Below are 24,020 nucleotides of genomic sequence, written 5' to 3' on the forward strand. Positions count from 1 at the left end.
ATACCACAGATCTATCATAGCCTCTACAGAATGCACCACCCAGGACTTTCCTCAGAACTTGCTGACTTCTTTGAGGGAATGATAAAGACATTACAAGTGTTTATTTCTTCCTTTATTTTTATTTTCCTTTTACTAATAGGAGTGTAATGAATTGAAGGCCTCTTGGAGGCACTTTTAGTTGTAGACAAATAAGATGTTTCAGGAAAGGTTTCTGTAAAAGGAAAGTTGCTGCAAGCCTGCTCTGCTTTAGGTTTTTAAAGTGATTTATTTAAACATGTTTGTGGTAGCCATATTGTCTGATGGAACTCATCAGGAGTACAGACCACATAGCAACTTGGGGAGAAAAACCCAACTGAGATTTTTTAAAAAAATGTAAATATTCTTTTTCTTAGATCAGTGGTTCTTAAAATGGAATCTCTTAGCCAGCTGTATCAGCATTTACTGGAAAGCCATTGGAAAGGCAAATTTGGGGGCTCTGCTCCAAATTAACTGAATCAGAAATTCTGGGGAATGTGGGCTAGCAACTTGTATTTTAATAAGAGCTACAGGTAATTTTGAAGCACACTAAAGTTCAAATGCTTCTGGCTTAGAGAGTCTTAGGAGGTAGGATCAATAGTATGCAGCTGGCCAGAATTTAAATCTGGTCCAGTTGTGGGAACTGCCCATAGGAAAGATAGATCCATTTAAATATGGTGTGGTTAGAGGAGAAAATAACCAGGGGAGTATTTGGAAAGATGAAGAAGAGGCCAAGTCCTGCAGTAAATTGTGGACAGAGACCATAATTTTGCAAAGACAATTTTTGGAAGTCTCCCTCCATAATTTGGAGTCCTAAATGATGGCTGGGCTGGTTTTCTGGATAGAGGAGTTTAAGACACTTGTTTATGATCTAAAAGAAGTTTGTGAGGCACGATGGAGTAAAGTATATGAATGGTGAGGCTATACCAGATAAATTCACTGTGTATGGAAGTCCTGGCCAAGAATGAATTAGACACAGAGAAAACTGGATTGTGGATTTGATGCAAAGAAGCTCTTTGACAACACAGTTTACTGAGATAAACACAATGAATGTAGATTCTCAGCAAAGGACACCAGGAGACAGAGGTTTGGGAATGTTTCATGTATAAATCTTCTCAATAAAATCGCTTCATATGGTAAGAAACTGCCTTCATATCTTCTACATATGAGTGTAATTTCCTACTGAGTTCCATTACCAGCTTGCTACATCTTGCACGGGTTATATATATATATATATATATATATGACAAGACATCTCACAAAGCCAGTCGCTTTGCAGCTGTGTGACAATGGCTAGTCTGCGACATACACAGTAAACTTTTTCTGATAGTGGAGTCCCAGGAAGGAGTAAACATAGAGAATGGGCCAGGGATAATCACTGAGGGGAACAGGAAAAAAAGCATGTCCTGTGATCCTTGGGGAATGGGTCCACATTGGCAACAGAGAGGGATCCAGATCAGATACCCACAGTCCCTGTAGCCTCAGTGCCTCTAAAATGTTAGGTGCCCTTAGATAAATAGTGCCAACACTAATATGTGTTGAATTAAAACCAAAACAAAACAAAAATAGAGAAAGAATCCCAAGAGAGTAGACTACAAATACTCCTTCCTTGCCTCTTTAACAAAAGCCTCTGCCTTCACTTCCATATTCTCATCTGGTCAACCAAAAGACAAAAGCTTAGATACTCAATTTCCTATGGAACATAGAAATTCCCTAGATGGTTCCAGGCATAAACCCAGTGCAAGCTACTGAAATCTCTGGGGGTGCTTTAAGATAGGTTTCATCATTATAACAGCCTCTCAGCCCAGCATTCAGATAGTTGAGGGTGGGAGACAAGTAATGTTCTTTAAATCTTCTGAGGATGCTTCCAAACCACCTTCCAAATACCTTCTCATTTCAGCTCTCCCGGAGTCATGTGAGTCTGGGCTAAGGAAAGAGTCTAGAAAAGACATTTCTTAGCGCTTAAGAGAAGTTTATCTATACAACTGGTGATGAGAAGTTTGCTTCAAAGCAGGGAGAATATTTAGAGACTGGGAAAGGGGATTTTGCTGAATAACATCCTTGTGTGGTCTGATTTAGAGATTCAGTTAATGGGATTCCTACAACAGAAGTTTTAGTTTGGCATTAGGCCAAATAGCTGGAATGAGGAACAGAGTGGGGGAGCTGCCAACAAAGGAAGAAGCAAGTGATATGTTAGCCAGACCAGGGAAATGAGAGGCATTGTGAAGAAAGTTCAAGACATTTACTGTGATATTCCTGAAATTACTAACAGGAAATAATTACCCACTAAGCATATGAGGGAAATGTGTGTGAAATAGACACTGTATCAACATCAAGAAATTGTGCAGGGCAATTAGCTGGACCTTAATGATTACCTTAAACTTGTTCATGGTCTAGGGTTCTAAAACAATTACCTTGAGCTTTTTCATGGCCTTGAGCTTTTTCACAATGGGCAGAAGTAGCCCACACTTAGCCATGCTCTTGTGCAGACACAGGGACAGCCTTTTGTCTGTGGTGTGGTTTCAGGCATGGACAGTCTTTTCCATTTCTAGTCTTCCCCCTGAATCGTGATGTTGGGACTTTTACTAAGGGCATTAGCTTTAATGTCATAATAAGAATTGGATTAGAGATTGAGTCAGAGGGACAGGTTCACACTGACGTGTGAGAATGATCATACATAGTTATCAACATCATAAACTATTTTATACAAGAGATGCTGTGAGTCTACAGACTCATTCCTATGAAATGGATGGGGCAGTGATGAACATGGGTGAGTTGCTAAGAGTGCACTGTCCTATGAAGGGGCTGGTATGTGCAAAGTCAGGATCCTTTGAAAGAAACCACAAGAACTGCAAGTGATGTTCACATACATCAATCACCTAGGAGCCAATCTAGTCAAGTGAAATGTGGCAATCTGTGTCCAGTCCAGCTTTCACAAGAGAAAAGTCACAAAGCATAGGGTCTGAGACCTAAAACACAGGAAGGAAGCTCATTGAAGAATCATCAAGTTAAACCTCCTGGCTATGGGTGAGTGAATTTGTGAGACAATTGAAACTGTAGGAATGTCTGGCATAAACTCAGTGGTTGGGTAATGTAGTGAGCAAGGCTTTGTTGCTTCTGCCTCTGACTCCAGCTTCATTATTTTTATTGAGACAGTTAACTGAGCAGAGATCCACTTTAGCTCCTCAAGCAAATCTGTGTCATAAAAACCAGCGCTGGGTACATCCAGTCTAGCTGAGAGCACCCAGGGGAGCTATTTTCCAGTCCCCTAATGATTGCCATGTGACCCCAGAAAGCATATAGATAAAAATTGTAAAAAACATTTATTTTATCAGCTAGCTTGTTCTACAATTGAACAGTTCGTATTACATAAATGTTCAAGCTAACACTAGATTTCAGATGGTTTAGGAAACTGTGTGAGAATTCTGTATTGGAGATGAGATCATTTTTGTATTAAAACAAAGGCAATGATAATAGTAAATGATGTTTAATGATACCTTCTATGGGCTAAAAACTGTACTAGGTACTTTATACATTTTTAAATAATCTTAAAACTGTCATTATAAAAAAACAGATGAGAAAATGATAGGATCTTAGAAGAAAATTGACTTGTCCAAGGAAGCACTGGAAGTAAGAGGTAAATACAAAGAAGTTTCATGAATTCCAATGTCCACAATTTTTTTCTACCACCACATCTTTCTGCTTTAAAAACTCCAAGCTCCTACACTTCTAAAATATCCTACCTCTTCAAAGAATATGTCAAGACAAGCATGAGATCGGACTGCAGTCTTGCCTGAATATTAGGTGGAGATCTCAAATCAACATCAATAATAGTCATATTTTTACACAAGTCCAAACTTTCACCTTGATGTATTTTCCCTTAGGGAAGATAAGACCCTTGGTCAAATTGATTAGAAAATTAGATCTTTGCTGTCTCTGTCCTCCTAGGCAGAAGCTCACAGAGCTTTGTGACCAATAAGACTCTTTGTATCCACCTGCTGGTACAAGCCACATTTATCTTTCTTCTGTAGAGGTCATGTGGTTTATTGGCCCTGATCTGTGATTAGCATGGCATTTGTCACCAGCTTCCTCTCCTTCTGTTAGTCCTTATTTCAGAAAACAAATAGTTGATTTTGTTTACCAACATATTTGGGCTATCTGGTGATTTTTAAATTTTTTTTGTGGGGGAGGGTCCTCTTAAACACACCTAAATGGTAGTGAAGGATAGTCTGTGCAGAAGATGGAGAAGTATTTGGTCCATTAAGGAATGGGAGAGTTTTTTCTATTCTCATCTGACAGACACACACCAGGAGCAAGAAAGAGTTGTAACAAAGAGTTGATTCCTCTTTGATACTATTTTCTAACTCCATAAATTTCCTAGAATCAGTGGCTTTTTTATACTGGTTATTACAGTAACTGATTATCCAGTGTATAGCATAGGTCTAGTTAAAGAAGAGGTTCACATTAAATATTTGTAGTTGAATACATAGAACAAATTTCTGGCCAGTAAAGTTCTTATTCCCATTTTGAAAGCTTCCAGTGAAAAGCATTTCCCAGCTTTCATCTTAATGACAAGACTTTTGTTTTGATCCCATCATGATTTCACATGTTCTGAATAGTTCTTTTGAGCTTAAGTACTCCCCACTGTAGGCTATGTACTCTTAGGGAGGGGAGGTGTGGGAAAGGTGGGAAAAAGGAAAGTAGTATAGGATTTTTTCCCAACAAGGGATAAGTCATCATCAGGCATGAGTCAAAGTAGTCTTACAAAATCACTTCTTGACATTGTGGAAGAGTGAAATTGAGGATTTGGCTGCATCCTTTCTTTGAAATCAACAAGAACCACAGGTAGAATGTGAATGAAGGATTAACCCAAGAGTGGAATGGACTGTAAAAGGTTGGAAGTTTTTGTTTCAGAAATAGGATGAAGTCCAAAAAGGGTTAGCTTGAACATCTTGGGAAATGGAAACTAGACATAAGAGGATGGATGGAGCATCTTACAGAATTACAAATGTAGGTTGATCAGGAGTATGTGAAACTCTCTCTTGGTTAATGAAAAGAGTGGAAACAACTATGATAATATTAAGATTAGAAATAATTACCAAGATATAATTACCAAGAAATAATTACCATAGGTCCCAAACCAGAATCCCTTCTAAGTTAAACAATAAACATACCCAACTTTAACCAGTTAACTGTGTTGGCAGTTTGTGTTCTGGACTGATAGTCCCACCATATCTTTTTGCATATTTCAGAAAAGAGTGTGAGTGAGTGTGTGTATGTGTGTATGTGTGTGTGTGTTATAATGCTGAGAAAAATGAATGACGTCCATACCTTTTGTCAACAATAGTATTTTTTAGGTTTATTTATTTATTTATTTAGAGAGAGTGTGTGTGGGAGGGGCAGAGGGAGAGAGAGAGAGAGAGAGAGAGAATTCCAAGTAGGCTCCACACTGTCAGCATGGAACTCGATGTGGGGCTTGAACCCATGTCTAGAGTCAGACACTTAACTGACTGAACCATCCAGGCATCCCTGACAATAGTCTTTAATGAGAAGATAATTCTGATTTATTTAAATTCTTGTTTGAAGCATTTTTCCGTATTCATTTATTTAATTTAACAAGTATTATGTATCAAATACTATTCAAAGTTCTGTACAAATATTAACCAATACAATTCTTTTAAGAACTCTAGGGGCTATTACTCTTATCCCCATTTACAGATGATGATGCTTGCCTAGCATTATATAGTTGGTGTCACTCAAAACTCATTCACATCTCTGCTCTCTGTTGTCTCTTCAGGCAATGTGATACTGTGTGGGGTTTCTGACCAGAGAAGATGCCCAGAACTTTTGTCCAGACCATGGAGTCTCCTAATCACACTAACCTGGACCCTTCTGTTTTCTTCCTCTTGGGCATCCCAGGTCTGGAACAGTTCCACCTCTGGCTCTCACTCCCTGTGTGCTGCCTGAGCACAGCCACAGTTGTGGGCAACATCACCATCTTGGTTGTTGTTGCCACCGAGCCAGCCCTGCACAAGCCTGTGTACCTGTTTCTGTGCATGCTCTCAACCATTGACTTGGCTGCCTCCTTCTCCACAGTTCCCAAACTACTGGCCATCCTCTGGTGTGCAGCTGGACACATCTCAGCCTCTGCTTGCCTTGCACAGATGTTCTTCATTCATGCTTTCTGCATGATGGAGTCCACTGTGCTGCTGGCCATGGCCTTTGATCGCTATGTGGCCATTTGTCACCCACTCCGCTATGCCACTATTCTCACTGACACCATCATTGCCCGCATTGGAGTGGTAGCTATGGTGCGGGGTTCCATGCTCATGCTCCCATGTCCCTTCCTCATTGGGCGTTTGAGCTTCTGCCAAAGCCATGTCATTCCACATACATACTGTGAACACATGGCTGTTGTGAAGCTAGCATGTGGAGACACCAGGCCTAACCGTGTGTATGGGCTGACAGCAGCACTTTTGGTCATTGGGGTTGACTTGTTCTGCATTGGTCTCTCCTATGTCTTTATTGCAAGATCTGTCCTTCGTCTCTCATCCCATGAGGCTCGGTCCAAGGCCCTGGGGACTTGTGGTTCCCATGTCTGTGTCATCCTAATCTCTTATACACCAGCCCTCTTCTCCTTCTTTACCCATCGCTTTGGCCACCACGTTCCACTCCATATTCACATTCTTTTGGCCAATGTCTATCTACTCTTCCCGCCTGCTCTTAACCCTATAGTATATGGAGTTAAGACCAAAGAAATCCGGGAAAAGGTTGTCAGAGTGTTTCAAAGGGGTCAGGGAATTGGGGTCAAGGTACCTGAGTGATCCAGTAGTATACAAGGGACTTCATCCAGAAGAAAAGATTTTCAAGAAGAAACAGCCTTCAATATTTGAGACTGGTAAGAGGTTTTAATATGGCACTGATATCCTCCACAGTAACTTTTATACCATTTCAAAGAATAATAAATCAGAGAGGAGGTCAGTTGGTTCAGCATTCCTAACTTCCATCCAGGGAAGTATAATCTGGGGAGGTTCTTCCACTTTAGGTTACAAGAGCCTCTGCCTAGTCATAGGAACTTCCCTTACCTTCTGGCCGTCTCCTAATACATCAGGCAGGGATTTCTAACCTCATACTTCAGGTTATAGTTGTGTGTTACCATCTGCAAGGATAAGAAAATAGGATACACAGCCACAGGTAAAGAAATTAGACCTGCCAGGGACTTACATGCTTTTGCATGAATCTTATATTTTCTCCATTAGAAATTGAAACCAAGAGGAGGAAAGGGACTCACCAATACCTGCAATATTAGCAAGCGGAAGAGCCAGGCCTGACACTTAGAATGCTCTGGTACAGAACACTAGGACCTCTATGGATGAGAGTAAAGGATAGGTGAGGAGGAGCCCTTCATTCCTAAACTCCGAATATTAATCCCACAGATACATTCTTGTCTTCACCCTCTAGGAAGCCATCTTAATTCCAATTGACCTGGGTATTATTCCCTGAAAATCAATGTCCAAATATTCTTACATAGTCTTACAAGGGCCTCCCAGAGGTTGTTGACTTCTATCTCTAAACTTATAAAAGACAGTCACATATACAAACCAATCAGAATATGAAGTCTTAGCTATTAACGCATTCATTTATTTAGAAGGAAAAGAAAGCCATCCCACAATGTTAGGTAGAGGAGACACAAAACCCCAGCTGGAAATTCATAGGCCCTCCAATCTTTGGAGATTATCAGTCCTGAGAGCTAAACACTAAGGAACAGGTTTCTAAAGCTTCCCTTCCTCAAAATATGAATGATACTTCTCATAGGTGGGGATAAATAGTTTGTAAATATTAGACTTCAATACAATATGCTGAAAACTGTCTATTTTTCAAAGGAAAGGAAATCATTACATTGTTCTATAGGAGGATTGTCAATGCATGGGTGGCAATGATTTTAATTATGCTATCATTCTAATCCTCAAATTGAGATATACTTAACAGATTTTAAAGATCTTTATACAAGTCTAAACACCAGCTGACTTTCAATTTCATGCTTCACATTTACAATTGTACCTGCATACAAACCTTTACCCCAACTCTGGGACAATTCTGTACTCTGTGTTTTATGTTCCCGTAAGAAACATAGGATGTTTCTATGTTCCTATAAGAAAGATTTTTTTCCATAAAGAAAAAAATGAAGCTTTAGAAGTAAACTACCTCCAACCCAAATCTCACATGAACTTTTGGCATCTATAGCCATTGTTTCCTCCTTTATTACTGTATGTATTTATTACGAATTCCTTTTTCTGATCAAGCAAGCTTCTCAAAATATGCTCTTTGGAGCTCAGATTATCACTCACTTCTTTTTTGTTTTCACCACCTCTTCAAATTTCTTGGTACATGACCCAATAGCAAAATTTCCCTTGACCTTAGTGACCTTTTTTATGCAAGTGTCTGGAAAATATTTTTTTGGAACTAATTATTTCTGCTTTCTTGATTTCTATTCCTTCCTACATTATAATCTGATTTCAACCACAAGTTAAAGTTTCCAGTGAAGCATATGCCATCAAAGCCACTGGTAATCTTTTCTAATGGACCTCCTTACAACTAGCTGTATTATTGACCATATATTCTTCTCCAGAATCTCTGTGCTGTGACCTCTGCGATATCACACAATCCTAGTTCTTCTTCTATGCCAATGATGTTTTCCTTCTTGCTCTTAAAGAAATTATATTAGGTCAAAAAGGAAGGTCCATAAGGAAGAAATAATTAAAAAAATTCAAAACTGAGAGGCAGCTGGGTGGCTCAGTCTGCAGAACATCTGACTTCAGCTCAGGTCATGATATCATGGTTCATGAGTTTGAGCCATGCATGGAACTCACTGCTGTCAATGAAGAACCCACTTTGGATGGATACTTTGTCCCTTTCTATCTCTGCCTTCCCCCTGGTTGTGTTCTCTTTCTCAAAAATAAATAAAACATTTAAAAAAAATTTTTTTAATTCAAAACTGAGCACAATAAGGTTAGAAACTGAAAATCAAATGTCAATATCTTTAGCTATTCAGCAACTGTAAATTCACATGCCACTGACATATCAATTTCTTCAATAAAATTAGTATGGATATTCAGAAGATAAACTTGCTCTTGGCATGATAGAATGAAAACTCATACACTACTAGAAATTTATTTCAGATAAATAATAAGATGATTTATGATTCATGAACATTATATATATTGTAGCACTTTTATTAAATAAAAAACCCTGGATATCAAATGATAAAAAAATAAATAAATTCTACTAATCTATTTAATAAACACTACATTCTTAGAAACCTTCTTTTGGAAGAACATTTAATATGCTACTTGTACACTCTTAATTATAAAAATAGCAATATATGTGTAATGATGTAATTTCCCATTTCTTATTAAAGCACTACCTGGGCATATGCTCATATTAATAAATTTAAAAATTTGGTGGCTCAGTCAGTTAAGCATCAGACTTTGGCTCAGGTCATGATCCATGGTTCATGAGTTAGAGCTCCGATGGGGCTCTGTGCTGACAGCTCAGAGCCTGGAGCCTGCTTCAGATTCTGTGTCTCTCTCTCTCTCTCTCTGCCCCTCCTCTGCTTGTGTTCTGGGTCTCTCTCAAAAATAAGTAAACATTAAAAACATTAAAAAAAAATCTAAACACTGGTAAATGTTACTTCGATGGAGAGACAAGTATGTTTCAAAATGGAATTTTAAAATTTTTTCAAAAAATTTAAAAAGTTATATTTTAAAAAGTTTAAATCACATAATTTAAATATATTCAACTTGATTCCCTTGGGGTCTTTGCAAAACTTCATAGGGAAAGGAGCCAAATCCCTGCAGGAGTGAAATCATTAGGTTCTACTAAAATATCTCATTTCTGATCTATATCCGGCTGTCTATTTACATGCATACACACATGTTCAGATATAGACATACACATGTGCACATATATTCACACATACACACATATACATGTTTAGTTATTTATCAATAACTAAAACCATTTGGGCTCCCTGGAGGTTAGCTTGATTCCAGTTCCAGCAGTGTGTCTGTGATGTTTTGAAATGTTCCCTTGAGGTACTTGGGTATATAACATTCATTTTTCTTCAGGCTTAGGTCAATAGTCTTCATATCAAGAAAATCCAGAGTTAAAAACTTGCCCAGAGACTGTGATGTTTAGACAACCAAGTTCCTGGAAAATCGAACCATATATATTTTATCTTGTTTTTCCTTTCAAAACTTAAGGTATTTAACTATTAAATTTAAGGGTTAGTGACATGATGATTTTCATTTTAGACATAGATGTAAAGAGGAAAAAGGATTTAAGATTGATACTAAATGCTTTTTTCCTCCCCACAGATATAAATGTTTTTTTCTATTGACCTAAGTTCAAGTCAGAAGGTGGTGCAAGACAATGATGTGGGGGCTGATGGAAATATTTATTTCTCACCTTTGGCTTAAAAATCCATTTAGGTGTTCATAATGCCCATGCATCTATATAAACAACTCTTTTAACCATACAGGAATACATGCCAAGAATGGACCACCGCCAGGTCATGGAATAATGGGAAATATAGAGAGAGCAATTCTAGGTCATGAGAGTTATGTTCAAATTTCTCTTGCTGTTTACCTGCCTTCCTTTTTTTCCTTACGAGTGTCTGATTTTACTTGAGGTAGACTCCGTAAATTCTTACTTATGCCAAAATATATTTTAGGCCAATATATATTTTGTAGTTTTATTTACCAGGAGAAACCTATTGTCATGTGCTAAGAATTGAGAATGCTTTAATGGAGGATGTAGTGTGAGTCTTGACAGTTGGCTTTTCTTTTTTGTAATGCTAAGTTTTGATTGCCAAGGCATCCATTTCAAAGAGGCACCCACTTCCAAGATGTTATCTCAGATAAACGTCTTGCCAGCCACTTGACTGGATAATCCCGCACCTCCTTTGTTTTACAGATCTTGGTTGATGCTGATAACTGACCTTTTGGACCACTTTTTAAATTTTCTCTTTCCCTGTGCTTTAAATTCCCATTCTTAGGTTTTAAATTCACTGATAAAGAGTGAGCCTGATATACCCTAGGTGGCACCCTCAACTCCAATAAAAGTTAGAACACCAGGCCCACCGCTTCTCCCACCCCTGCCTTGACCTCTCTGTGTGGCCCCAGGTGTCCCATGATTTCTAGGACTTGTAAGTAATAAACCTTGTGTCTTGCAAAGTTTTCTGTTGGTTTTTGCTGAAGGCATCTTGCAGGCATCATAAGAATCCCAAGGACCAGTTCAGCCACAATACTGGTTATCCATAGGCTGAGATCAGCACAAAACAGGGAGAAAAAAAAAATCACTGCCTATAATTTCTGGAAATGAGGATTGACAATGAGTGGTAGATAAAGTAGTACTTTATGAAAGGTGAGAAAGATGTAGCAATATCCAGAAACACTGGCTATACACCCAGAGCTAAATATCAGTAACTTTCTCTGGAAAGAGGTATTGAATTAGACTGTTGGGAACAAATTTAAATTTGTTTTAAGGCAATAAATTAACTTTGTGATTGATACTGGTTTGCTTTCATTTAAACATATCACTAACAGGGCATTTTGCAAATGAAATGAACCTGTTCAGAACCTAAAATTTACTGTAAAAATAAAGCCATTCCTAAATGATTAAAGTGATCTTTATGGAAAAACACATACAGAAGTTTACTTTATAATAAGCTATAGGGGAAATATTAAGACCTAGAATTAAGCATTGTCCAGAATTGTCAAGATTGGCTTATATTAAAGACGAAGCTGCAAACGTGGGTTAGTATTTAGAGGCACAAGGAGATACAGACTGAGGCAAACAGATGACCATAATAGTAAGAGTTTATAATTTTACAGACTAAATGTATTTTTTTAAGAGAATAATAGTACAAAAGTGCCAGAAGTTGTTCTAAAACATGCCCTCTAAGGGTTATGTTCCCAATATTGTAACATATTTATCTGTGCTATATGTATTTACATTTTTATTTTGGTAAATAACATACGACAGTTCTTTGAATGTTGTAAACCCATTTGTAAACAATTTTCTAAATGCATTTACAACACTGGTAAACTCAGGGTTGTAGTTTTAGTCCTAGAGGACCTAGATATCCTAGTCTGTCTGTAATCAAGACCATCATATTTTGACTGTTTGTCTAAGTGGAGATTAATAAAGCAAAAATATTAGCTTAAAACCAAATCATTGGCATTAACTTGAAAACTGGCACTTTCATCAGATTTAAGTGTTAATTTGGGAAGTTTTCATATTAATACCAACTATATACTAATAAGTTACATAAGAGGATTTCTGTGCATCCCATGATTTAAGTTATGGATATTTTGTCAAAGATGGAATAGAAGTGTCATGCTTAAAACAATCAACTTCAATTTAATCAACATTAAAGTCATCCTATGATTAGAACTACCTAGAATTTCTGAAAAAATTCTGAACCAATTTTTCTTGCTTTAATTACTACTTCATGTGAAATTAATAGGTCTACTCCAAATTTTGTATGTATTTCTCTGATGATTGTACATTAATTTACTTTGTTGTTTGGTTTTCTTTATCATATGACCTTCTGTACTGCCTATATACATTGTTATAAAATTAACAGATTTATGTCCACTTATATAGGGCAGTTTAAATATTTTATCCTAATAGTCCAAATCAATGTATTTTATCTGTCTTTTGTCACATTAACATTTTATTGATTTATTTAGGAAATTTTGCCTTCTGTTTCATAATGAGAATGCTTTGTTTAGTTAGTATTTTTACAGTGATTTATGCATTTACATTCTGCTCTTATTGTTACAGGTTCCTTTTGTATTTTCCAAATAATAGTAATTAAAATATATTTCAGTAATTTTTAAAGAATTCTGGCACTTGTACTTTTCAATATGATATCTGAGAAACAGGGTGACCCTCAGGCTATTTCCTTAGAAGAATCCTCCTATTCAGAAATTGATAGAGTGTGTCATGATTGGGCCCTGTTTCTAACCCATCTCCAACTTCCTAATGCCCACATACAAAAGATTTTACTATATTTTTTCTCAAAATATGATTTATTTCAAGTCCAATTATTTTTCGTGTTTAGTTTTCTGGAGTATATGTACAGTTATCAATATTTAAATAATATATTTAAACAAAAATAGCTTCAGAAAAAATAATAACCAAACTTTGTCCTTTATAAATGGATGCCATTTGTCTATTAACGAACTAGGCAACTATTAAGCAATAAAAAGTATTTGTTGCCTACAGTGATGAATGAATTAAAAAATGCACATATATAAAATAATCTATTTGGTTTAAATAATGTTTATATTCATATTCCCTGGAAGTCAGAAAAATTGGTCGTTTGGCCATTGAAATGTATCTTGGGGGAAAAGGGCAAAAGAAATGAAGACAGTGACTATGATTAAGATGTTTTCTTCTCTTATCTCTATCTAGGAGGACCCACAAATTCTATAAGATGATTAATGATCATCCTAGGTTGATGATGCTAATGTTAAACCAAACAGACCTGACCCCAGCTTCATTCATTCTTAATGGGATCCCAGGACTGGAGGACAGGCACATGTGGATTTCCTTCCCATTCTGCTCCATGTATGCTGTGGCAATGCTAGGGAATTGTGGGCTCCTCTACCTCATCTGCTATCAAGACTCCCTGCACAGGCCCATGTATTACTTTTTAGCCATGCTTTCCCTAACTGACATTTTCATATGCTCTAGTGCAATCCCTAAAGTCCTCAGCATATTCTGGTTCCATCTCAAGGAAATCAGCTTTGATGGATGTCTGGTCCAAATGTTCTTTGTCCACACCTTCACAGGGATGGAGTCTGGGGTGCTCATGCTTATGGCCCTGGATCGCTACGTGGCCATCTGTTACCCTCTGCACTACTCAACTATCCTCACCAATCCTGTCATTGCAAAGGTTGGGCTTGCTACTTTCCTGAGAGGGGTGTTCCTCATCATTCCCTTCACTTTCCTTATCAAGCGCCTGCCCTACTGCAGAGGGAATATAATTCCCCACACCTACTGTGACCACATGTCTGTAGCCAAGTTATCCTGTGGAAATATCAGGGTCAATGTCATCTATGGTCTGATGGTTGCCCTCCTGATTGGGGGCTTTGACATCTTGTGCATCACAATCTCCTACACCATGATCCTCCGGGCAGTGGTCAGCCTCTCTTCAGCAGATGCTCAGCAGAAGGCTTTCAGCACTTGCACTGCCCACATCTGTGCCATTGTTTTCTCCTACAGTGCAGCCTTCTTCTCCTTCTTTTCCCACCGCTTTGGGAGCCACACAATCCCTCCATCTTGCCACATCATTGTGGCCAATATTTATCTGCTTTTGCCTCCCATGATGAATCCCGTTGTCTATGGGGTGAAAACCAAGCAGATACGAGACTGTGTCATCAGGATCCTTTCAGGTTCTAAGGACCTCAAATCCCACAGCATATGAAAGGAATATTAGTCTGGGTTGGGTGAAAAGGGAAAGAATGCTACTCTCTGCTGTTTAGGCAGGAGAATTTCCCAGAATAGATATATAATTTTTCCAGGTAAGCATGATGGACAATTTTTCCCATTACATTTTCTGCAGAATACCAAAGTAATTTTTCATGCTACATTACCCCCATGAGCTTTTTACCTGCAGGTTTTCTGTGTAGCTGAGGTCTTGGTACTATTAGGTTCCAAGAAAGAAAAATACTAATGAGAAGCTGGGCCAATTATCCAGAAAATTGAATCACATGAAACTAATGATCTGGGTCTAGATGACTCAAAATGTTCTGTTTTTTACTTGTAAATGAAATTTCCAGTTTGATCATTATAATTTAACCTTGGAAAAATGTATTATACATTCTCATTATTCACAAAAGTGCTCTGTTTTCTCAGTCACTTATAAAAGATGAAACTGGAAAGTGTTCTATGAGGTCATTAGTATAACGAAGTGTAAGATCCTGGGGTCCTATGAGAAACTTGGTGACCTAGTATCTGACTGGATCTCTCCTAGAATGAGACATTCACATAATTCCTTCCTTCCCAACTAGTGGGTTGTCTGTTTTCTTCAAGATGGTTTTCAATGAATGCACAGTTTGGAAGGAGTTATGAATGATAGGACATTATGAAATATAATAATAATGACAGTTATAAAATATAATAAATGTATTTCTAGAAGTACAGCATTCTGGGGAACAATAGTTATTTTTCTTATTTTGAGCTGATAATTAAGAGAATGGCTCGAATATTTTCTGTGTGATATTCAAGTTCTTTCTAAATTAACATGAAGTAAGAAGCTACAGATAATAATAGTTTTATAGCATTGTCACAGAGCACATAGAGAAGATTGCAAAGTCGATTTTTCCTGCCCAACTTCCAAGAATTACTTTCCTCTGATGCTGGTAATTGATGCTCATTAATTTCCATTAGTTTGTATTTAACCTCAGTATTTTTCATTTTATAAAGGCATAAGACAAGTAAACTTTTATCACAAAATCACCGTCTTTTCATATTTTATTTCTTTGTCCACCTTGATAGCAAATCTTCTTTAAAGATTACCAGTATTTATGACCTCTACTTACATACACATCTTGAAGTAATGCTTACCCACTTCTGGCTTTTTCTTTAGAATATCCTCCATCTCATCGTTTCACTGAAATTGCTTTTGTCAATTTACAGATGATTTTCATGTTACTAAAGCCAAAAAATCCTTCTCCATGCCCGTCTTGCCCTAACTCTCAATAATATGAATATAACTGATTAGTTCCTTCATCTAGAAACCCTCCCTTTTCTTGAATGCTGCAACACATCAGACATTCGAAGTCGTTGTTCCTTCTCACAGAACACTTCCTATAGTTCCATTTGTTTTCTCTTGTCCTCTGGATTTCTTTATATTAGCATATCCTTGGGTTCAAATCTCTTCTTTTAGCACTCATTCCCCGGGCATTCCAGCATACATAGCCATAAATGCCATTCTAGGCTAATGGCTGCCAGACTATTAACTCATTAATGGATTCACGGAAACTCTGGTGCAAGTTCAAAGTGATAAACTTCCTTATACCTTTTTTCTTAATGGCACACTGTCATTTCTAGGTCCTTTTCTTGTTTTGCTTTTTGTTTTTACTTTGATCTTATTTCACTCCTAATCTTCAGGCCTATCATCCAGTGACATTCTCTATGTGTTTGACATATATTCTTAAACATGTGACTATGAAGTCATTTACTGAATGTTTATTTTAGGAACTTACATCTGTTTCATTGTGCTAAAATATTACATTGCTTACTTTTAACTCAATTATTTTTAAAAATGTATTTTTAATAAAATTATTTATGGTTCAAACCTTGCTTGTGATTATTTTATAGACTTTCCTAGCATGCAACCAACACTATTTTCTTAATCATTCCCTGATTATGGATATCTAAGTTTTTTCAGTCTCTGTCACCACAAGTAACACTATGCTGAACATCTTTACTCACATGCACACGTCCAGGCCCTTATGGAACTGGGGATATTTTATTCTGAATATACACAGTGGAGTGTGTTTGCAGAGTCATAATCTCTGCACACTACCTTTGATTAAGCAGGCTTTAGACTGCTGGGCAACTTTTCAGTGGAAACAATGGAAGCCAAAAGACAAATGATATTTTGGAAGTGCTGAAAAAATACTTACAAATCAGAATTCTAATGAAAAATCCTTCAAAAAAAAAAAGATAACATAAATACGTATTCATATAAACTAAAGCTGAGAAGAAATACTAAAGTGAGTATGTTATTCAGAATTTAGAATAATGATTACCTGGTGGAAGCTCAGAAGAAAATATTGGAATGCTTAACAAAACTAACACGGAAGAAAAATACAATAATGACAGTAATAACACCTATTTTATTGGTCCAAAAATGGCAAGAGGAACAAAGAAAAGAACAGATGGAACATGATACAAAAGACAATAGGAACATGGAAAACTTGACAAAAATTATGGCAGTGTTACATTAGTATGAGTTGACAAAGCAAGTCAGTGAAAGGAAGTGAAATGAAAATTAAGATAATATCCTTAAAAACTTAGTATTGTTAGAAGACATTAAACATCCACACACATATATAAAATGAGAAAAAGCTTGTGTGGCTAGACAAAGTAGATTTTAATACAATAAATGTTAGGCGTGATAAAATGCAACATTCCGTTGTTGGGAAAATAAATAAAGTTTTACACCATAAGATAGCTGACGGGACTAAAACATGCTCTGGTCTCTAGCTTGGAGTCCCCTCTTCTGGGTTCTTTTTGCCCTGTTTGCCAGGGCAAACGAACCGCCCCCCACGAATATGGAGGCTGACAACTATAAATTACCCTTCCCGCTTGCATTGGGCGCTCAGATCTTTGGAGAAACGGTCTCCTCTGAGCCCGCCGGTGTAAATAAATCTTCAATCCACCAAGATCTCCGAGTGCCGCTTGGTTTTTCTGCCAGCGTTCCAGCCTGGTTCTGTAACACCATGATTACAGTAGCAATCCAACAGGAAATATACCTAACTTTGTATATGCTTAATATCATTATAGATACATAACAATATATACAGACAAAGAGGTGGATAATACTAGAAGGGGAAATTGGCAAATCCACAGTGAAATCATAGTTGCAGCAACTGAAACGTAGAGAATTAGAAAAATCTAAATAGTACAGAATATCTGAACATAAGCAAATTAAGCCAATTGCCCTGTTAAGTAAACAACATCCAGCAGCTTCAAGTATAGTTTTATTTCTCAAGCAAATATAAAACATTTACCAAAATAAACAAAAAGAAGGTGTCTAGAGCAACCTTATCCCAATAGATTTGAAAATGTTGATGAGACAGACATGTATTAAAAACACTTCAAGTGATCTAAGAAGAAATATAAGGTTATAGTAGTCATACATCTATTAAGAAAATGAATCATGGGGCACACGGGTGGCTCAGTTGGTTGAGTGTCAGACTTCGCCTCAGGTCATGATCTCGCAGTTCATGAGTTCAAGTCCCACATTAGGCTTGCTGCTGTCAGCATGGAGCCCTTTTGGATTCTCTGCCCCTTTATCTCTCTGCCCCTCCCTGCTTATAATCTCTCTCTCAATAAAAGATAAAACATTAAAAAAAAAGAGAGAAAGAAATCAGTTACCTAAAATTTCCATGAGCATGTGCGTACATGTGTGAATGTGAGTGTTGGATGTTGTATGGTAATACATTATGACCAAGTGGGATTTATTCCAGGAACACAAAGCAGGTTGGCTGAGAACACACACAAGTAATCAACTTAAATGTGACAAAATAGATTTAAGTAGGAAAAAATCACAAGATTACTACAACAGAGTAAGAAAATATTTGTTTTCATTAAATATCCATTCATGATTAAAACACAGCAAAATCTAAATTTAGAAGGAAATTTTAATTTGATAAAAGGCATGCACAAAAAACCTACAGCTAATATCCCAATTAATGATGAAATATGAAAATATGTCTCCCTGAGGATAATAGCAAGACAAAGATGTCAACCATTCCCACTTCTATCCAACATTGTACTAGAGGTCCAAGCAGTAGAATAAAATGAAAAGAGTGAAAAGGCATTAATATTGAAAAGACTCAAAAGCCTCTTCCTTTTCGTTTGAAAATGGAAAACGTAAGACACAAACACTAGGGGGTGCTGCCAAAGCAATTTCTAGACGGAAACTTTATTTTTTTAAATTTATTTTTATTTTTTTAATATGAAATTTATTGTCAAATTGGTTAGATGGAAACTTTCTAACACTAAATGCATATATTAAGAAAAAAGAAAGATCTCAAAGCAACTTTATTCCACAAGGAACTAGAAAAAGAACAAATGAAGACCAAAACAAGGAGAAGGAAAGAAATCACAAAAGGTAGAGCTAAATAAAATGGAGACCACAAAAACAATCGCAAATATCAATGAAAGTGAGGCCTAGGTTTTTGTAAAGATAAACAAATTGGCAAACCTTTAGCTGAACTTACTAAGAAAAAAAGAAAGAGGTATCAAATAAACAAAGCCACAAATGAAAGAGGAGACATTACAACTGATACCATACAAAACACATGTGATTGTTAGAGATTACTATGAAAATTATATGTCAACAAATAATCCAGGAGAATATATTCTATATTACAACAATTGTCAGTTAATATATTGGTCCCTCCAATTTTTTCCCTCAAAATGCTATTTCGGGACCTGTGTACAAAATATATTAAGAACTCTTAAAACTCAGTCATAAAAAGATAAACCAGTTAAAAACCAAGCAAAGGGTATGAATAGATCTTTCTCCAGAGAAGATAGAAATAAGTCAGTAAGAAACATGAAGAGGTGCTCAACGTTATTAGTCATTAAAGAAATGTAAAACAAAATTATAATGAGATACCGTTCACATCCAAGAGAATAATTATACTAAAAAAAGCAGTAACAATCAGGTTAGCAAGAATGTAGAAAAATTGGAACCCTCAGACACTGCTGGTAGGGATGTAAAATAGTTTAAAAAATTGCTATTTTGCTCTCAACTACTTTTCTATGTGCTGATAAACAATCTTTACACGCATGCTTCAAATGTACCATATGCTTGTCATGACCTAATCTGAATTTATTCTCTTCTCCTGTAACCTGGTCTTTCTCCAATCTTCCTTAAGAATGTGAATAATATCAGGTGCCATCCCACTGCATATATCAAACACTAGAATTGTTCTTTGGTTGTGGTGCCTGGGTGGCTCAGTCGGTTAAGCATCTGACTTTGGCTCAGGTCATGTTCTTGCAGTTTGTGAGTTCGAGTCCCATGTCAGGCTCTGTGCTGACAGCTCAGAGCCTGGAGCCCGCTTCGGATTCTGTGTCTCCTTCTTTCTCTGCCCCTCCCCCACTCACGCTCTCTCTCAAAAATAAACATTAAAAAAAAAAAAGAATTGTTCTTTGGTCATCTAATTACGAGACCTTGAAACCATAAAGCCCTTAGAAGAGAACATAAGCAGTCATTCCTTTGCCATCAGCCACAGCAATAGTTTTCTTCATCTGTCTTCTAAGTCAAGGAAACAAGAGCAAAAAGAAACTACACTAAACCAAACTAAAAACCTTCTGCATAGTGAAGGAAGCCATCAACAGAACAAAAAGGTAACCTACTGAATGGGAGAAGATATTTGCCAAATGATATATCCAATAAGCGGTTAATATCCAAAATATGTAAAGAACTTACACAACTGAACACCAAAAACCCCCAAATAACCCAATTTAAAAATGAACAGAGGACTTGAATAGACATGTTTCCAAAGATGACATAGAGTGGGTCAACAAATACATGAAAAGATCATAGCATCACTAACCATCAGGGAAAGGAAATTTAAAACCGCTATGAGATATTGCTATTATAATGGTTAGACTCTAAAAGGCAAGAAACAATAAGTGGTGATGAGAATGTGGAAAAAAATGTGCACTGTTTTTGGGAATGCAAACTGGTATAGCCACTGTGGAAAAGAGTATGGATCTTTCTCAAATAATTAAAAATAGGAATACTATATGGTCCAATAATTCTGCTACTGGATATTTACAAAGAGAATTAAAAATGGAAATACTGTATGATCCAATAATTCTGCTATTGGGTATTTATATGAAGAAAATGAAAATTCTAGTTCTAAATGATATACATATCCCTATGTTTATTGAAGCATTATTTATAATAGCCAAGATATGGAAGCAACCTGTGTCCATCGATTACAAATAAAGAAGGAAATATATATATATACACATATATATATAATGAATAATATTATAATAAAAATATATATGTAATGGAATATTAGCCACAAAGAAGAATGCGATCTTGCCATTTGCTACAACAGGTGAAAGTGAAATAAGTTAGACAAAGAAAAAACAAATATTATATGATTTCACATATATGTGGAATCTAAAAAACAAAACAGGGGCACTTGGGTGGTTGAGTTGGCTAAAGGTCCAACTTTGCCTCAGGTCATGATTTCATGGTTCGTGGTTTCGAACCCCACATTGACTCTGCTGTTAGCATGAGCCTGCTTAGGATCTTCTCTCTCTCTCTCTCTCTCTCTCTCTCTCTCTCTCAGATTAAATGAACATTAAAAAATGTTTTTAAATATTTTAAATATTTTTTAACATTAAAAAACAAAACACATGCATAAACAAATAAAAAAGAGATTCAAACCTATAAATACAGAGAACAAACAAATGGTTGCCAGCAGCGCGGGGGGGTGGGGTGGGGTGGGGGGGAGTAACAGTGAAAGTGAAGGTAGGTACACCTTTCAGTTACCGAATGAATAAATTATGGGGATGAAATGTACAGCATAGGGAATATAGTCAGAGGTGTAGTAATAGCCCTGTATGGTGACAGATGGTAGCTACACTCTGGTGAGCATAATACAATGTATAAACTTGTTGAATCATTATGTTGTACACTTGAGCCTAATGTAACATTTCTATCAACTATACTCAAGGAAAAAAAGAGAAAAAATTTTTTAAAGAAAAAAGTTAAAAAAAAAAATTGTTCTTTGGTCATAAAAGTGATCAATTTTATCTTCAACATACCTTCTAAATCTATTCACTTTTCTCTATCTTCACTGCCCCTATCCTAGTGCAAGATAAAGTCATCTCTCCTTTGGGATTACTGTTACTCAACTGATTTACTTATATTTACCCTTGCCACACTTAATCTGGTGTCCACATTGCTGCGAGGTCCTAATTCTCCTTAAAAGCTTTCAGTGGTCCCTTATAACCCTGCATAAATTTGCTTGCAAGTCTCTGGCCTCTGTCAGCTCAACAACTCTGTTTCACACCATATCTCATTTCTGTCACTTCTTAGTGCTCCAGCCACATTTATCCTCTTTTATTACTTGAATTTCACGTGATCCCCTCACTTCAGCATCTTAAAGTTCTTGGGCTCCTTTGCCTCCCCCTCCTCCCCATTACCAAATCCACACCATAGTTAAGTCCTTCTCAAACACGTGGCCTTGACACAAACCGGTGTTTCTTCTGGAAATCCCTCTCTGACACCAAGACTAAATTAATTCTCCCCATTATATGCTCTCATATTTCTGGGGGCTTTTGCTTCAAAGCACTTCTCCCAGTCTATAGGTAGATTTGTTAGATTCTTTACTTAGTGTTTTACCCCGTTGCCTCAACTAGGCCACTGTTTCCATGAGAACAGGGACCATGGCAGTTTTATTGAGGATTTTATGCCTGCCATATTTTGTAAACACAGTAGGAACTCAATAGATATATATGGGGTGAATAAATACTTTCTCTTTTAACAGTTTACTTTTTAAGCATAACAACAAAACCACGGAATTTAAAATCCCCTGAAATTTTGTACTTAAGAACAATTTAAACACTAATAAAGTTGCCCACTTTGTATAGGGCTATTTTGATTTCATAAATGAAGACATTTTTCTGCTTATGTAAGTTCTCAGTTTACATCGATAGGAAGTGTGTCTCTGAATCAATCTCCCTTCCAACCTTTTGGGATTTAATATCTTAGGAATTCTGCTTTCTCTATGGGCTGTTCTCTCTTCATGTCTCCAAGGGAAATCTATTATCTTTAGATCACTGAGCTGTTTACTACTCCCCATAAAATCCAGAATCTCATAATTTCTATGCCATGTGTGAGCTGAAAACACATCCTCACCTCATGTGAAAGCTTCATTCTCAAAGAGTTGTGTCTTCTTTCCGGGTAGGAAACCCCTGCCATTGCCAGGACCTCAGACTGTGAGACTCTGCTCCTAACCACAGTTAAGTACTAAAACCTTGGCATGGTCACATTGGCTAACTCCCAGAGCATCCAATGGAGGCTGATCCTTAACCTTTTCTTATGTTGTTTTGCACAAGAGATCAACTCTTTCTTCTGTGCTATGAGGAAATAAAGGCTTAGAGAAGCTGTTCAAAGGGATTAAGGCTAGAATTAGAGAATATAAGGTTTGTGTGATGACCTAGAAGTGATCTCATTTATAAAACAGCTGCTAGATAGTCTTCAGGATGAATATATTAACTGTCTTATGTACCAGGATCACACTCCATGTCCTGCTAACCTTTAAGTGCTAAAAGAAATTGAAAACACTTATTTCCTTTCTGTAAACTCAAATCTGCTCCTTCTCTTAACTGTATCACACTAATATCTATCAGGAGAAAACATCAAAGATACAAGTCTGTGTCTTTGATATGAGGATATATAATAATAAATATTTGGCAAAAATACCAGACCCCATACAGTCAAGTGGGTCACACGTCCAGGTTCTCAACATGGAGCTATGAAGCTGAACTCCTCAGGAGTTCTGATCTAAAAGTCCAGAGTCAAAGTAGCTTCATCTTCAAGCCTCTTTTGTGTTTGTTTGGTTAAAATTTGCTGTGAACACATGTAGATGATTTTAGTGTTCACCAAATTACGTTACTGTTAAAGAAGGAAGATTTTCCCCAAGATTAAGGGGTACATGTTTACCCAAACTTACAGGTGGCAAGACATTTCTGAAGAAAAAATACATCTAGTTGCTGACATGATCTTCTCTTGTTGGTGTTAACACAAGAGAATTTTAATTTCTTTCAGATATGTCCTTCTATATTTAAAGGTAATTATATGAAGAATGAATCCACAACTGCCTTTTGTGCTATAAAGGAATTTAAACTATTTGAAAGAAAGGGTGAAGGCATGGATCATTCTAAGCAAGGGAATACCAGTTTTAGGAAGATCAGATGGCTGAGCAAAAGAAGGAAGCATGAGTAGAGGCACAAGTGACCAGATAAAACTCAGAAGTAGCATTGCTGAGGAGAAAGGCTGCATGATGAAGTAGGGGAAGAAACCACAGGACAAGGGAGCAATTGTTGGCCAAAAGGAATGGCTTGTTTGTTATTTTAAGGCTTGGCTGGTTGGGCTTCTGAACAGAATAAAAAGTACATGAAAAACACCAGCTTCTGAAGAAAGATGAGTCTAGTTTTGAACA

General features: G+C 36.8%; 2 protein-coding genes across 2 annotated transcripts; both read left to right on the forward strand.

Moving 5' to 3' along the window:
- Positions 1 to 5,849: 5,849 nt before the first annotated feature.
- On the forward strand, positions 5,850 to 6,839 carry LOC124504592 (putative olfactory receptor 52P1). The gene has a single exon (XM_047070030.1). The coding sequence runs from the start codon at positions 5,850 to 5,852 to the stop codon at positions 6,837 to 6,839; it is 990 nt and encodes a 329-aa protein (XP_046925986.1).
- A 6,707-nt stretch (positions 6,840 to 13,546) lies between these two features.
- Positions 13,547 to 14,512, forward strand: LOC124506263 (olfactory receptor 52N4-like). The gene has a single exon (XM_047072288.1). The coding sequence runs from the start codon at positions 13,547 to 13,549 to the stop codon at positions 14,510 to 14,512; it is 966 nt and encodes a 321-aa protein (XP_046928244.1).
- The last annotated feature ends 9,508 nt before the right edge of the window (positions 14,513 to 24,020 follow it).

The sequence above is a fragment of the Lynx rufus genome, unplaced genomic scaffold, assembly GCF_022079265.1.
Source record: "Lynx rufus isolate CCGP_SWC_20201006 ecotype Redwood Valley unplaced genomic scaffold, mLynRuf1.p SCAF_9, whole genome shotgun sequence".
NCBI classification, from domain to species: domain Eukaryota; kingdom Metazoa; phylum Chordata; class Mammalia; order Carnivora; family Felidae; genus Lynx; species Lynx rufus.